This window comes from Bufo gargarizans, chromosome 3 (assembly GCF_014858855.1).
Source record: "Bufo gargarizans isolate SCDJY-AF-19 chromosome 3, ASM1485885v1, whole genome shotgun sequence".
NCBI classification, from domain to species: Eukaryota; Metazoa; Chordata; class Amphibia; order Anura; family Bufonidae; genus Bufo; species Bufo gargarizans.
In genome coordinates this window covers 386,389,981-386,407,236 of record NC_058082.1, presented here as the reverse complement: position 1 = coordinate 386,407,236, position 17,256 = coordinate 386,389,981, and the positions used below count along the sequence as shown (strand labels likewise).

The 17,256-nt window shown below is 40.1% G+C and overlaps 1 protein-coding gene across 7 annotated transcripts in view; it reads left to right on the top strand.

Annotated features, from left to right (window-relative positions):
• NAV1 (neuron navigator 1) overlaps positions 1-13,914 on the top strand; it is a 482,667-nt gene extending 468,753 nt beyond the window's left edge. For all 7 annotated transcript variants that reach the window (XM_044288210.1, XM_044288206.1, XM_044288207.1 and 4 more), the window contains one exon: positions 9,989-13,914. In XM_044288210.1, coding sequence (XP_044144145.1) covers positions 9,989-10,084 — 96 coding nt within the window. In that variant the 3' untranslated portion in view covers positions 10,085-13,914. The remainder of the gene's footprint in view (positions 1-9,988) is intronic.
• The last annotated feature ends 3,342 nt before the right edge of the window (positions 13,915-17,256 follow it).

The following is a 17,256-nucleotide window of genomic DNA, read 5'->3' as shown; positions in this document are numbered from 1 at the left end:
CCTCACTCAGCAGAGCTGGATAATGCGGGTCGAAGCAGAGCACAACAGGGAAAGCAACATGTGGTAAGAGGACCCCTTTGTGCTGCAGGAGATTAATCCTTTAGGGGGAGGGCTCTGGTTACTGACACTTTTGGGGGGCTATTGTTAAGGCTAGTGACGGCAGGCGTGATTAGCCTCAGGGTGAGGGCAGTGGCGGCCATCTTAACTGAATAGTGAAATTGCAGTTTTATGCAGACTGGTTGCTAAGGGCTGAATCTTATTAAATATGGGGTAAGTCATATTAAATATGGGGTAAGTCAGTCTATTAGTAACTGATTCTGGAATATCATGTTATTAGTAACTACATATATTGAAATTAGGGTCTAAATGTGACAGTTATCCTTTAACCCCTTAGGGACCCATGACGTAGTGGTACGGCATGGATCCCGAATCCTTAAGGACCCATGACGTACTAGTACGTCATAGCGTTAATTCGTCAAACCCCCCCCCCCCTGTATTGACGATCGCAGAAAACCGCAGGTCAATTCAGACCTGCGGTTTTCTGCGTTTCCGGTCTATTCGGGTGTCCTGTGACCCGATGAACCGGAAAAATACTGCGATCGGTGGCGTGATTACACACCACCAATCGCAGTGCGAAGATTTGCAGAAGCGGTGCTGGCCCTGGTGCTGAACACTGCTGTCCAGGGTGCTGATTGGTGCAGGGGAGAGAGGTGCGAGATTCAAACTTCCTGCGCTCCTCTCTCCCCCTCCTCTTCCTGTCCAGCACCCTGACCGTGCAGCACCGTCCACACCAGGCTCCTGCGTCCCCCTAATCATAATCCATCACCCTCCTGCACCCATCGCCACCCAGGTAGGTTAGGGTCAGTGAGGGAGAGGCACCATTAGGAAGGGAAAGAAGGGAAACGTTAGTTAGGAAAAAAAAAATAATGAACTTTTACACAAAACTTTCTTTGATCCATCTATCAGACCCCAGACCCCCCCTGTCACTTGCCCCCCCCCCCTACCAAAAACCCAGTGTCAGGCAATACTGGAGTGGGGACGTCCTATACCAGACTCCACTGTACAGTATGGCCATGACACGTCCCCGGTTTGAGGCCATCCGGAAATGTCTGCATTATTCCAATAATGCAGCATGTCCACCCCGAGGTGATCCTGCCTATGACCGGCTGTATAAGATACGGCCGGTCATCGATCACTTTGGGGCCAAATTTGAACAGGCCTACGTACCTGGAAGGGAGGTCGTGGTTGATGAGTCTCTCGTTGCGTTCAAGGGGAGACTCAGTTTCCGCCAATATATTCCCACAAAGCGGGCGAGGTATGGCGTGAAGCTATACAAAATTTGTGAGTGTACCTCAGGGTACACTTACAAATTTTGTGTGTACGAGGGGCGAGATTCCTGTATTCAACCCCCAGAATGTCCCCCCACTCTGGGTGTTAGCAGGAAACTCGTGTGGGACCTTATGTACCCACTGCTGGATAACCCCACTACGTGGGTAACTTTTATACCAGCATTCCCTTGTTCAGGTCCCTTGCCGCCAGATCCACGCTCGCTTGTGGGACCGTGCGTAAAAATCAACGCGGCCTCCCTGCCCACCCCCTCCAGGTACCTATCCCCAGGGGTGAGACCCGTGCACTTAACTGTGGAAACCTGTTGCTGGTCAGGTATAAGGACAAGAGGGATGTCCTTATGCTGTCCACAATCCACGGTAACAGCACCACCCCTGTCCCTGTGCGAGGTACCGCGGCAACGGTCCTCAAGTCCGATTGTATCGTCGACTACAATCGGTATATGGGAGGAGTTGATCTCTCTGATCAAGTCCTCAAGCCATATAATGCCATGCGCAAAACCCAGGCATGGTACAAAAAAGTTGCGGTCTACTTGGTACAGGTTGCCATGTACAACTCTTTTGTACTATCCCAAAGCGCTGGCAGCACAGGTACATTCCTCCAGTTCTATGAGGCAGATCTTTTTGGACCGGGAAAGAGCAGGCCGGAGTACCTCGGGAACTGGAGGCGCCCAGATCGTCCATGGCCAACACTTTCCAGGTGTGGTCCCCCATATTGGAAAAAAGGGACAAACCCAAAAAAGATGCAGAGTGTGTCACAAGAGGGGGACACCACTACTCAATGTGACACATTCCCCGATCATCCGGGCCTCTGCATTATCGATTGCTTCAGGGAGTATCACACTTCCATGAAGTACAACATTTTTATAATCCCCAACAGTCCACTAGAGAACATAAAACACTATGGCTCTCAGACTTTGGAGACACAGAAATAATTTTTTCCCCCCAAAAAATATTAGTTTTAGAGCAGGCATCCTCAAACTGCGGCCCTCCAGATGTTGTAAAACTATAACTCCCAGCATGCCCAGACAAACTACAGCCATCAGCAGGGCATGGTGGGAGTTGTAGTTTTACAACATCTGGAGGGCCGCAGTTTTTAGGATGTCTGCTTAGTGTCTCCAAAGTCTGAGAGCCATACATATTGGGCATCGTCGCGTGCGTAAAAGTCGTCGCTATAAAAATAACTTTTGACCAAACGCCTCGGATGAATGGTGTTAAAAATATAAAATAAAAACAGTGCCAAAACACCCATTTTTGGGCAAAATTTCAATATGAATCCTTTTTGCCGGTAATAATGCAAGGGTTAACAGCCAAACAAAACTTAATATTTATGGCCCTGATTCTGTAGTTTGCAGAAACACCCCATATGTGGTCGTAAATGGCTATATAGCCACACGGCAGGGCATAGAACGAAGGGAACTCCATACGGTTTTTGGAAGGCAGATTTTGATGGACAGTTTTTTTTTTTTTACACCATGTACCATTAGAAGCCCCCCTGATGTAGCCTAGACTAGAAACTCCAAAAAAGTGACCCCATCTAAGAAACTACACCCCTCAAGGTATTCAAAAGTTACTTTACAAACTATGTTAACCCTTTAGGTGTTCCACAAAACTAAATAGCGAATGTAGAAACAATTTTAGAATTAAATTTTTTTGCTACATTGCCTCAAAAAAGAGTAATATAGAGCTACCAAAAATCATATTTACCCCTAAAATAATCCCAAAACAACAACCACCTTATCCCGTAGTTTCCTAGATGGGGTCAGTTTTATGGAGTTTCTACTCTAGGGGTGCATCACGAGGCTTGAAAGGGTACATGGTGTAAATAAACCAGTCCAGCAAAATCTGCCTTCCATAAACCCTATGAGGTTCCCCTCCTTCTATGTCCTGCCGTTTAGCCAAATAGTAGTTTACGACCACATATGGGGTGTTTCTGCAAACTACAGAATCAGGGCAACCCATTTTGAGTTTTGTTTGGCAGTTAACCCTTGTTTTACTCCTGGAAAAAATTGATTATATTGGAAAATTTTCAAAAAAATAGACATTTCAAAATTGTTTCTCCATCTGCCATTAACTCTTGTGGAAGACCTAAAGGGTTAATAAAGTTTGCAAAAACTGTTTTGAATACCTTGAGGGGTGTAGTTTCTAGAATGGGGTAATTTTTGGGAGGTTTCTATTATCTAAGCCTCACAATATGACTTTAAACCTGAACTGGTCCATAAAAAGTGGGATTTTGAAGATTTCTGAAAATTTTCAAAATTTTCTTCTAAATTACTAAGCCTTGTAACATCCCCAAAAAATAAAATATCATTCCCAAAATGCTACAAACATGAAGTAGACATATGGGGAATGTAAAGTCATCACAAATTTTGAGGGTATTACTATGTATTACAGAAGTAGAGAAACTGAAACTTTGAAATATGACAATTTTTCTAAATTTTTGGTAAAAAATTTATTTTTTTGTGCAAAAAAATTAACTTTTTTGACCCAATTTTAGCAGTGTCATGAAGTACAATATGTGACGAAAAAACTATCTCAGAACGGCCTAGATAAGTCAAAGTGTTTTAAAGTTATAAGCACTTAAAGGGACACTGGTCAGATTTGCAAAAAATTTCCAAGTCCTTAAGGTGAAATAGGGGTTAAGGTCCTTTAATCTTTCCCGGTATGTTTTATCCTGCAATCCATGTACCAGTTGAGTAGGTCTTCTCTGAACTCTCTCCAAAGTATCAATATCCTTCTGGAGATATACAGTAGTCTCCAGTACTGAGCACAATACTCCAAATGAGGTCTCACTAGTGCTCTGTAGAGCGGCTTGAGCTCCTCCCTCTTTCTACTGGTAATTTCTACTGGTAATTTATCTCCTTATACACCCAAGCATTTAACAATTAAAGTCTTATAAAATCATGTTAACTGGGGAAGTTTACCTATTTTGGGTAGGGACTTACTAAGGGTTAATAGAGGTAATCACAAACGAGAAAGCCTCCTGCTGGAAACTGGAAGTCCATGCCCTTGAAGAAGCTAAAAAGATGGTGATATTCTGAGTCAGGCATGTATGGACTTCATGACTTTATATGACATGATATGCTTAGACTTTACTGTCTGTTTCTGAGTATAATAAAGGTTGCAATTTATTGACCAGAGGAATGGTGTGAAACCATTTCACCTTATGTGCGCTGGTTTTTTCCATTTTTTTTAAGCGCTGCTCTATTTTTAATATGATGTGGCTTTAAAGATCAAAAGTGCATTTCATTGTTGCAGTATGAATGGTCATTGACTGTTTTGGAATTGAAGTGGAACCAGGACTTTGAATAGTCTAAGGACTTTGGACACTACGCTTTTGTCTGCTCCACCTAGTATATGTACCTGTGAACTCATTGGCCCAGATTTACTAAACTCAAAGATGGCATAAGCTTAGACAGGCTGTCTTAATGCACCAGATTTATCACAATGGCTTAGGCTGGCTAATAAATCTGGTCCAGGGATAGACTCTGTGGGGCGGAGGTGGGGGCATATTGGTTATATAAAATACAGCTCTGCCCTGATGCAGTGTGTAAATTTGTCATATGGTTCACGGACAACATGATTGTTGTCTCTCCGATTTTTCAGTACACTGAACGACGTGTAGCTAACTAAAGGGATTTATCACTACAGAACTAGGCAAATTTTCAGCAATTCAGCATATTGGAAAGTCATGCAACAATCTCTGTGGGGCAGTGATGGGGGCATATTGGTTTTATAAAATACACACAATGCCATACACTGTGTGAATCTATTATAAGGTACCAGGGCAACATAATCTGCAGTCATCAATGCAGCTGTACAATGCAGCCTGCTGGGAAAGCTGGGTAACAACCTCTGCAGAAATATAATAGGGCCACACTTAGAACATATATTCTGTATACATATGTAGCCTGGTCTACTTTTAGACTAGTATCGATACAATACTGGGATTTGCCTTTTATCGATACTACAGTCGTGGCCAAAAGTTTTGAGAATGACACAAATATTAGTTTTCACAAAGTTTGCTGCTAAACTGCTTTTAGATCTTTGTTTCTGTGATGTAGTGAAATATAATTACATGCACTTCATACGTTTCAAAGGCTTTTATCGTGCTGGAAAATGCATTGTTCTTCACCAAACTGTTGTTGGATTGTTGGAAGAAGTTGCGGTTGGAGGGTGTTTTGGTACCATTCTTTATTCATGGCTGTGTTTTTGGGCAAAATTGTGAGTGAGCCCAGTCCCTTGGATGAGAAGCAACCCCACACATGGATGGTCTCAGGATGCTTTACTGTTGGCATGACACAGGACTGATGGTAGCGCTCACCTTTTCTTCTCCGGACAAGCCTTTTTCCTGATGCCCCAAACAATCGGAAGAATATGACTTTGCCCCAGTCCTCAGCAGCCCATTCACCATATTTTCAGCAGAAGATCATTCTGTCCCTGATGTTTTTTTGGAGAGAAGTGGCTTCTTTGCTGCCCTTTTTGACACCAGGCCATCTCCCAAAAGTCTTCGCCTCACTGTGCGTGCAGATGTGCTCACACCTGCCTGCTGCCATTCCTGAGCAAGCTCTGCACTGGTGGCACTCCGATCCCGCAGCTGAATATTCTTTAGGAGACGATCCTGGCACTTGCTGGACTTTCTTGGATGCCCTGAAGCCTTCTTAACAAGAATTGAACCTCTTTCCTGAAAATGCAGTAGAAAGGTTTTTTGGAGATTAAGTTAATTTTCATGGCAGAGAAGGACTATGCAATTCATCTGATCACTCTTCATAACATTCTGGAGTATATGCAAATTGCTATTATAAAAACTTTAGCAGCAACTTTTCCAATATTTATGTAATTCTCAAAACTTTTGGCCACGACTGTAGGCTGTGCAGTATCAGAGAACATGGCCGGGCTGCTCTCAGCAGCACGGGGAGAAGGAGGCAGTCTCTCCCTCCCCCTGTGCTGCTGCCACCAATGAGAGCGTAGAGGAGCGGAGAAGGGGAGGGCGCACTACACCACCAATGATAACTAACGTTTAATACATTACAAATACAGGCGGCAGAAACACATTGCCGGCACCCGACTTTCTGACAGCTTGTTGCGACACGCGGCAATTAACCACTCAGGTGCCGCACCTGAGGGGTTAACTGCCGCTGATTGTATTTGTATATTAAACGTTAATTATCATTGGTGGCGCAGTGCGCCCTCCCCATCCCCAGTATTAAAATAATTGGTGGCAGTGGCCACAGAGTCCCCTCATCTCCTCTCATTGGTGGTGCAGTGGCAGCTTCTGATTGGAGCCTGGGGCTCCTATCGGTTACTATGGCAGCCAGGACGCTACTGAAGCCCTGGCTACCATGGTCCGCTCCCTGCTGCTGTGTGCACAATGCACAGGGCAGCAGGGAGAGTGTGAGATCCTATTCACCCTAATAGAGCTCTATTAGGGTGAATAGGACAAGGGACTATAAGATCCCAGGTTCTAGCCCCTAAGGGGGAAATAGTTATTAAATAAACTGTAAAAAAAAATAAAAAATACACTAAAATATTTAGTAGAAATAACCCCCTTTCCCAATTTTACATAAAAAATATATAAACAATAAATAAATAAAATATTACATATCTCCACGTCCAAACATTCGAAACTATTAAAATATTAAAAAACATCTCTTATGCGGTGAATGCCGTAAAAGAAAAAAATAGAAATACTGCGCGATTCGCCATTTTATTTTCTAGTCATCTTGTCCCCCCCAAAAATAGGATAGAACTGTTAGATTAAGGGCCAAACGTTCCATAAAATGTGCAATACACGCAGTTTTTTTGGCTTTTTATTTTTTTCGCGTGGTATCGAGTATCGCAATACTTTTTTATGGTATCGAAACTGAATACAAAATTTGGTATTGAAACAACCCTACTCCACATGCTATCCAAAGCTGCTAAAAGGCAAATCTGCCCAATTATACAGTGAAGTATGGAAGTATCACTGTGTAACCAGGCAAAATTTACTGAAAATCAACTAATAAAAATCAGACATTGTTTTTTAAAATGATTCCATTAAACCACAATTCTAAAGCAAACTATTTCAACTGGCCTTGACAAAAATGATGGTACCTTGAAAATAATTGGAGCATAGGAACATGATAAACTAAGGTGTGTCCTATAATTAGCATAACAGCTGTCTTGTAATTGATCAGCCTATTTACAGGGTGAAAAGTTGTCACTGTCCTGTTTGGTATCGTGGTGTGTACCACACTGAACATGGACTGAACAAAGCAAAGGAGAGACAAACATGTTAAAAGTAAAGGCTATAAGACAATTTTTAAACAACTTGAGGCTCCTGTTACTACAGTTTAACATATTATTCAGAAGTTTGTCTACAGGACTGAGCCATCCTCCCTGGACATGCCGCAAGAGGAAAATTTATGACAAATTAAAGAGATGGATAATACGAATGGTTCACTGTCTTAATTCCAAAGTGTTTTTTTCAAGATAATTATACTGAGACCAATCCTCAGGTTAAGTCTTCAGTATCTAATCGGTGAGGGTCTGACACCCGGGATCCCTGCCGATTAGCTGTTTTGAGAAGGCACCAGCACTCCTGTGAACTTCGCTGCCTTCTCGCAGCTTATCAAGCACAGCTCCTTACATTGTATATTGGCTGTGCTTGGTATCACACTCAGCCCAATTAGTCGTCACGCAGCCTACAAAAAGCAGAGAGAAGGCCACTGCACTCACAGGAGTGCCAGTGTCTTCTCAAACAGCTGATTGACAGGGGTCTCACTATCCTTTGGATAGGTCATCAGTATAAAAATCTTGGAAAAGCCCTTTAATGGAAGACAGCCGAGGAGGAAACCAGCGAGATTGGCAGAAACTTGCCAAAATGCATATTGACAAGCTACAAAGCTTCTGGGAGAGTGTCCTTGGACAGATGAGACAAAACTGGAGACCAAAAAGCAAGTCACATCAGCTCTGTGTTCACGGATGCAAAATCAATCATACAAAGAAAAAAACATTGTACCTTCTGTAAAACATGGAGGAGGCTGTTATGTTTTGTGGCTGCATCTAGCACTGGAGCGAAATGCCCAGTGCTGCCTAGTGTCAGAAAACTTGGTCTCAGTCGTAAGTCATGGGTCCTCCAACAGGATAGTGACCCAATACACACAGCTAAAAACATCCAAGAATGCAATGCACGTGATTGCACTTAAGGGTACCATCATTTTTGTCTTGTCCAGACCAGTTTCATTAGTTTTTTATTATTATTATTCTGTAGAACCACAATTCAAAAGCAATGCCCGATTTTCAGTAAAAAAAAATTTATTTTTACTTTTGTCATTTTCAAGTTATTTCTGTGACCATTGTGGCGTTTTATTTTTTAACAGAAGGGTGCCAACAATTTTGCCCACTTTTGTATGTACTGTGTCTGGTACTGAGTATGTCCTACAGGTTGTACCAAATGTATTTTATATTATTAGAAACTAGCAGATTCCTTCCAACAAAGTGGCCACACTCACTGTGTAGTAAAAAAAAAAAAAAAAAAGTATGCAGCATAAACCCAGCCTTCTCCTCCTAAACTTTCTGACTTATTTGCAATAGCATCGGAGGGCTACAATTGTGATATTTGACAAAACAAGAGCCTGAAAAATAAGGAGATTAAGTTAGGTTTTTGTTGAATGTTTTTTTGTTTTTTTTTGTGGGGCAATAATAAATGATGGCATATAAGGCATGACATTTATAATTGCTATCTCTTTAAATTGTTTGAAAAGTGCTAATAATCTGTATGTATGAGTAGGCTTTAAGAGTTAGTAGGAAACAATAAATATAAAGCGAGCCATACGCATGAGATGAATATTGGGCGAAGACGTGTTTGACCCATCTCAAGATTCCTCCATATACATGCATGCTCTGCTGGGCATGCACTATGTTGTGAATGAGAGAGGGGAGGACACTGATGTGAGACATGTCTGGCAGTGGATAATCTACATGAAAATAAAAGGATCAAGCATACTGAAGGTCATTCATGTTGAGGCATTTTTCTCTGATAAGATATATTACAGTATTTATTTTATTCACCTGTACTGTAGTTATCCAAGAAATCCATTCACATTCCTTTTATCAGCCAAGTAAGGCTACTTTCACACTAGCGTTTTTGCTGGCTCCGGCAGGGTTCAGACAAAACGCTTCCGTTACTGAAATTATAACCATCTGCATCCATTATGAACGGATCCGGTTGTATTATCTTTAACATTGCCAAGATGGATCCGTCATGAACTCCATTGAAAGTCAATGGAGGACAGATCCATTTTCTATTGTGTCAGAGAAAAAGAATCCGCCCCTATTGACTTGCATTGGGAATCATGCTGGATCCGTCTTGCTCCGCATACCAGGACGGAAAGAAAACCGCAGCATGCTGCTGTTTGCACTCTGGTCTGGGAACGCAACTAAAAGGAACAGAATGCATTCTGGAGCATTCGGTTCAGTTCAGTTTTGTCCCCATTGACAATGAATCCGGACAAAACTGAAGCGTTTTTTTTCCGTTATTGAGCCCCTATGATGGAACTCAATACCGGAAAACTTAAACGCTGGTGTGAAAATAGCCTTAGCTAAAACACAAGAGAAAACTTTTGAGATACTGGATTGATTCTTTTTTTTTTGTCTTGCAGATGGCAATGCTCTTAAAACTCCAAGAAGCAGCCAACTATATTGAATCACCTGACCAAGAGACTATGTGTGACGGTGATCTATCTTCCACCATCTGAAGATTCAAATATCTTCCGAAAGCAGTCTGAAACCACAATAGGATACCTATTCTCTATACAATACCCTAGTTGCAAAATGGAGCGAAATTATATTATTTAGATGCATTCAGATTTTTATTACCCTATTTCACCTCTATTTCTGAATAATTATGTAATCCTGGCTCAGAAATCAAAAAGCAAGTGTTGCCACAGATGCTTTTTTTTATTACATGTTATTTTATTTTATTTTTTATAATGGCAAATTCATAAATCAAGTTATAGGAGGAAGTTCCTACTTATTTTATTTCTTATATGTTAAGTACTGAGTCTGAATTACTACATGAATGCCAGCTTTTTTGTCAAGGACAAAAGAGGTGGCTATTATTGTTATAAAATATAATATCCAAAGACACCAAAAGGTCCATTAAACTGCACTGTGTGGACCTAACCAAAATATTATTTCTTCTGTTAAGCATATTTCTCATGCTATTCTTTTGCCAATTGGAACTCCCCTCTCTCTCACAAAAGCATGCTAGACATAATAATGGGTACATATATACTGCTATATGATTTGTTTTTAGAAAATTTGAAGTCAGATATATTTTTCTAATTTTCAGTGCGGCCACATGGTCAGATTTCCTAATGCAGTTTTGGAAGTCAAAATCAGGAGTGGATCATAAAAAGAGAGAAAGTTTAAAGGACAGATACTTCTTCTCTTTTTTTTAATTACCTGTTGGTTTTGGCTTCCAGAACTGCATCAGGAAACCTGATCATGTGGCCGTACCTTTAAGGGTATGGGCAGAGGCATAGCTAGGGGTTCACCAAACCCAGTGGGCCCCCAATGTGTATTTACAACTACAGAAGTGCATCCTAAGGCTGGGTTTCCACAGTTTTCAGGTTTTTTGTTGATGTTTTTAAGCCAAACCCAGGTGTGAATCATTAAGGGGGATAAAAAACTGTATATAGGACAGGTGCTACTACTCCTCTTTTATTCAGTGCACTCTTGGTTTTGGCTTCAAAAACCTAAACAAAACCAGAATGTGGATACCCAGACTAATATCAGTAGTTATATTGAATTCCAATTGAACAAGAGTTCTGTATATGCTACTACACAACATATGTCTTCTTTGTTGGCCACCACCAGACTACTCCTGGGTTGATTTTGACCACAGTCAACACAATGATAACTGAGTACAGATAATGTAGTAGAGGTTACCTGCAGTCCTATGTAAAGTAACACCACAGATAACATAGTGATAACACTCTGATTGTTGGTAATTTAGTACAGTAGATTCTACCTACAGTGGCCTGTGCCTGTTCCATGGGGCTCCAAATTAGTGTCTCTTCCTCCTTCTTGCTGTGCTGAAGTTGCTCCTCTTCTATTAGCAGCAGCATGGCAAGAGGGAGAAGACGGCGCCAGCTTGGAGCCCTGTACAGAACTACGTTAAGACTGAGCTGTGGCATGTGTCTGTTCCAAGTTCTAGGGCCACCCACTCCATCAATGCACACACTGAAAATTTTAATCATTGTCAGGGGGTTTTGATCTAGAATTTAGAACAGGCACAGTGTAACCTGAGGTCCGGCGGTGATCACTCCTACAGAGGCCTTGAGCGGGTGCACTCTTCTCCCGTACACAATTAACATCTGTGCCCTTGGTGGACACCTCTCCTCAGTGGACCCTAGGCAGCCACCCACCTGCTAGCTACACCTCTGGGTAAGGGTATCATCCTGTAAGATGTAATTACCAAGCACTGTACAGTGAAGCAAAGTACGGTATGGCAATTCATTAGCAGCAGCAGCAGTAAACCATTAAATTAAACTAAATATTCAGTATACAACATAACTGTAATGTTAATAGACCTAATTGGGATGTGTCATTTAAGAATTTTGAATTCTTTTTAATTCCGTTTTTAAATATATTGCTTTGTAATTTGCAAAAAAAAAAATAATCCTAAAATTATTGATATTCTACATTGTTGCAGAACTATGACAAGCCTAACCCAAATAACTTAAAGCAAATGATCAATAATTCATTACAACCTGAAAAGGTTATTGATATCAGTATTGTAAACATTTCAGTCAATATAGCTTAAATATAGGAATGTATGCTAAATTCAGTGTCAGCATTGACATAGTGCATCAAACCTATTGTGTATATGTTTTTCTATGAAGCACTGTAGATCACTCAGCTATGCTGAGTTCTATGAGACAATGAACTTGTTTTGCCCCTTTTGATACATTTTTCAGTCAGTCAGTAAATATCTTTGGACTTATAATTACAGAAGATCTCTTCTTACACCACAGCTATTATGACAAGAATATTGTGTAAATTTGTGTAACAACACTAATAAGTGAAATCAACTTTAATTTAAAGGAATTTTCCAGAGCTGATCAACCCAAAGCTCCAAAGAACCTGTGCCCAATTTAGAAACAAAAAAAGGGTCACCTGTTCAGAATCCCCCAATTTCCACAGTGCTGCCCCCTTCCTAGCAGCTTTTTGTCCTTGTTGGATTAGAAGGGGCTTAGTCCTGTAACTGCTATAGCCATTCAGTGGGCACTCATGCTAGAACAGCACGTCTCTAAGTGCTAACATGTGACTGCTTAGGCCAGTGATTGGCCAGATAAGTCATGAGACCAAGCCACTGCCCATCTGGCGGATGGGACAGCAGCGACGCAAAGGCAGGACTGTGGACAGATAAGTGTTTTTTTTTTAACTTGGACACAGGTTTAAAGCATTGGTTTGGTTGGCTCCTAGGCCGGCAAACCCCTTTATGTTGTAGAACGGTTGAAGACATGATACTATTATCAAACATTTTAGCAGCATTTTGTGCTGTTTAAATTAATGTATTTGTAGTGCTGACTTTCAATTTATCTAAAATGCACTTTACTTTTTCTTTGGTTTATTACAGGTAAGCAACTTCAGTGGGTTAGTACACTAATGAGTAGCTTTGTCTATGGTTCCATATCCAAGGAGGTCATGTGATAGAGGGGAAAATGAGATATATAAATTTGACTGAATATATGCATGTAAAAACACTGCATATAGTATATAGTACTCATATAGAAAGTCGTGCATTCATTCACAAGTCTCCCTATTTACAGATTTTACAAACTCATGAACTCGCTCAGAAATATTTTGAATCCCACTTTATTGGCAGGGGAAATAACTAATCTTACTGCTTTCTACATGTACCGAATCTCGTTGAAAATTATATCTCCCTTGAGCTTATTACATACAACTCTGTTATATGCTGCCCTCCTAGCACAATGTCAAATCCACTTTAATACTATGAGAGTAGGAGAATGATGGCTGGTATTTGGGGTTAAACAAAGCCATATGGCATTGGTGCTAAGATCAGTTTGTCAGATTCAGGGGAACACCTGCAGATACCTTTCTCCCATTATTTATTCTGTCAGGACTTGAATTTAAGACTTCTTGGTGCTTTAGAGCCATTTTATATCTGTAAATGACCCTAACGAATGGGCTGAAGGAATATTATACTGCTGACAAAAATACCTGCCTGCAAGACATGGATCTGTGCCTCCTATGGTTACCCCCACTATGACTATTATGAATGTTTATTAAAAAAATCGAATAAGTCGATTCTTGACGTACAAATATCAATCAATAGCTCTGATCATGTGCTGTTGTATTATATAGATAGATCGATAGAGTAATTTGAAATGGTTAGGACATTTCACCATCTTCATTTGGCCACTACCAGTAGATGTACAGTAGCTTGTTTCCCAGTATATCAATATTGAACATAAAACTTTATTTAATATTGCTAAATCTGTCATTTTCCAATTTCTATTAATGAACAGAAAATAAAGCAATTATATTAACTTTTTTCATCTAAATAATTTTGCTGAATACACATTTTCTTATGTTGAGCTACTTGTAGTGTTTCTGTATGAAAAACAGTGACTTACAGAAGTTAAAACAGTTATAGGCTCCAGTTTAATACAGGATACAAGATACAAAGCGGCACCTTGCTCAGGGCCCACCGGGTGATTCACCTGTTCTCCTGTGGCCCAGTCCGAGCCTTACCTATATTTGTAACTTACAACGGTCTTTCCTGAGCACCGTAAGTTGAATCTAATAACTGTATTTTCCCTTATGGTGTTCGGATGTGGTGTTTAACTCCTGCCTCAAATGGCCTGTCTGGAGTAAACCATTGTTGCTTGACTGGCTGCGCGCTGCCAGTATTGATACAAGCACAATGTTATAATCATTCCTATATGTGTTGGCTGAGTGACTCTACTGAATTAAAACTTAAGATTCACAGGCCATTTGATGCAGGACCCTATATATGGTATTATGAGGGGTTGAAACTACTGACAATTTTAACAATTCTATAGTTAGATATTTAAGATAAACCAATAAAGATTACGTTTTAGGATTGAGGAGGTGTAGGATAGTAAGTTGAATCTAGACTCAACATACAGTGCCTCAGTCTCAGATCCAATCAATCACATGAACATTTCTCAGTTAAAACATTTATATTGGCGTCTTTGCAGTACAGTCCAGTACCCTACATGCCCTATACTGACCTCTGTGCCAGGATGAGCTGCTCCTTTTGATGTCAGATGATGATGGTGGCTCCATTTTATTTTTCTGGTACACTGTGTACTATACAGACCCTGAAGAAGATCATGTGTTCATTAGAGAAAGTGATTTAGAGCATTCATCAGCTATTCTTGTTATATGATAGGACCTTCCTTATCTGTCCTAGTTATCTTTATTAAATTGTTACCTTGGCATGACATTTGAGGGCTTTGGAACCAATTACTAGTTTTCCATAGAGTTATGGACTCAAGTTACAATTGTTTCAACATACAATGGTCATCTCATAACCAATTAATATTGTAACTTGATGAACCATTGTATTTGATTTATTAAAAGCTCAGTATACACAGTCTATTATACTTCATGAAGTGGATTAAAGAATTAATTGTAAGAAATTGAAAACCATTGCAGCAGAAAGTTTTTACAATTGTAAAGTTGTTTTCAAAATTGAGAATCATTGACTTTTATACAAAAGATCACAGGTGCTAGTAAGGATTATTTTAAAGTTCCCCTGTTAGAAATGCCTAAAATGTTGATGCTGTTTTTTCTGGCCAAGCAAGATTTATCATGGTGCTTAAAACAACCCACAAAAGTATATTCACATAGGGCAGTTATATATTTAAAAAAACTGCATATAAACACTGTGTGCATTTTTTGCCTCAGTTTTACCACTCTACTGCACAATTACTGGCCCTTTATGAATATACCCTGAGACATCAGTGGCCTTAGGGTGGGATGTATAAAACATTCCCCTCCTCATTTGTACACAATTTCCTCTATTGTTTGCCTTTTACTTTATTCCAGTTCCTGGATGTCTTTAGAACAGAATATTATGGACAGTACCATTCTGGTAACATGTAGCATGTAGTTTTTTTTATGTATTTAGAAAGTTGTGCCATTGGAAAACATATATTCAACAATCATTTTTATTAGATTTTTTTTTGTGAATGTTCCCATTTAAAATGTGACCATCTCAAAGTTAACAGTGTATTCTTTAATGTTATAAACTAAAATATAAGTGGATATAATGAGACTTAAAGGGGAGCGAGAGGTGAAAATGTGGAAGACAATAAACTATTTCACACAATGACAATTAAGAATTTCATAGAATTACAAATGCAAATATTTGTTTGTGTTGACTGACTGCTTTTGCCGCATATTTGAGTCTTACATGGTTTCTATATTTTTTTTTCTACCGTGTACATTATATTGGTAGTAGATAACCCATCCCAGGATGGTTACTGTAATAGAAAATGCATCCACTTAAGAAAGAGTTCTTATTCCAAGACAATGACTGCAATCTATATATTGAATGGAATTAGGAATAATACTGGTGCATCTCAATACATTTGCATATAATTTATTTCAGTAATTCAATTCAAAAAGTTAAACTCATATGATATAGATTCATTACACACAGAGTGATCTGTTTTAAGCATGTATTTATTTTAATGTGGATGATTATGGTTTACAGCTAATGAAAACCCAAAAGGCAGTGTCTCAGAAAATCAGAATATTGTGAAAAAGTTAAATATTGTAGACTTATGGTGTCACTCTCTAATCAGCTAATCAACACACAACATGTGCAAAGGTTTCCTAAGCCTTTAAATGGTCGCTTAGTCTGGTTCAGTAGACAACACAATCATGGGAAAGACTGCTGACTTGACAGTTGTCCAGAACACAGTCATTGACACCCTCCATAAGTAGGGTAAGCCACAAAAGGTCATTGCTAAAAAAAAAAAAGCTGGCTGTTCACAAAGTGCTGTATCCAAGCAAATTAATAGAGAGTTAAGTGCAAGGAAAAAGTTTGGTAGAAAAAAGTGCACAAGCAACAGGGATAACCACAGCCAGGAATGTCAGGAAAAAGCCATTCAAGACTTTTGGGGCCTGCGGCTGGAGTTACACACAGACGAATCCAGGGCATGAGCTACAACTGTTGCATGACCCAGAGTAATTGTCAAAAGTGCCTTACCTGGGCTAAGGAGAAAAAGGATTATTGCTCAGTGGTCCAAACTCCACTGAAGTAAATTTTGCAGAGCCTGGAAGAGTGGAGAGGCACACAATCCATGTTGCTTAAGATCCAGTATAAGGTTTCTACAGTCAGTGATGGTTTGGGGAACCATGCAATCTGCTGGTGTTGGTCCACTGTGTGACAGTATATCATATATCAAAGTCAGCGCAGCCGTCTAACAGGACATTTTAGAGCACTTTATGATTCTTTCTGCTGACAAGCTTTATGGAGATGCTGATTTCATTTTATAGCAGAACTCGGCACCTGCTCACACTGCCAAAACTTCCATTACCCAGTTTAATAACTGCATTATCACTGTGCTTGATTGGCCAACAAACTCGCCTGACTAAACACCATAGAGAATCTATGGGATGTTCTCAAGAGCAAAATGAGAGCCACCAGACCCCACAATGCAGACGAGCTGAAGGCTGCTATCAAAGCAACCTGGGCTTCCATAACACCTCAGCAATGACACAGGTTAATCACCTCCATGCCACACTGCATTGATGCAGTAATTCATGCAAAAGGAGCCCCGACCAAGTATTGGGTGCATATACTGTACACATTTTTCTGTAGGCCAATATTTCTGTATTAAATTTTTTTTTTATTATT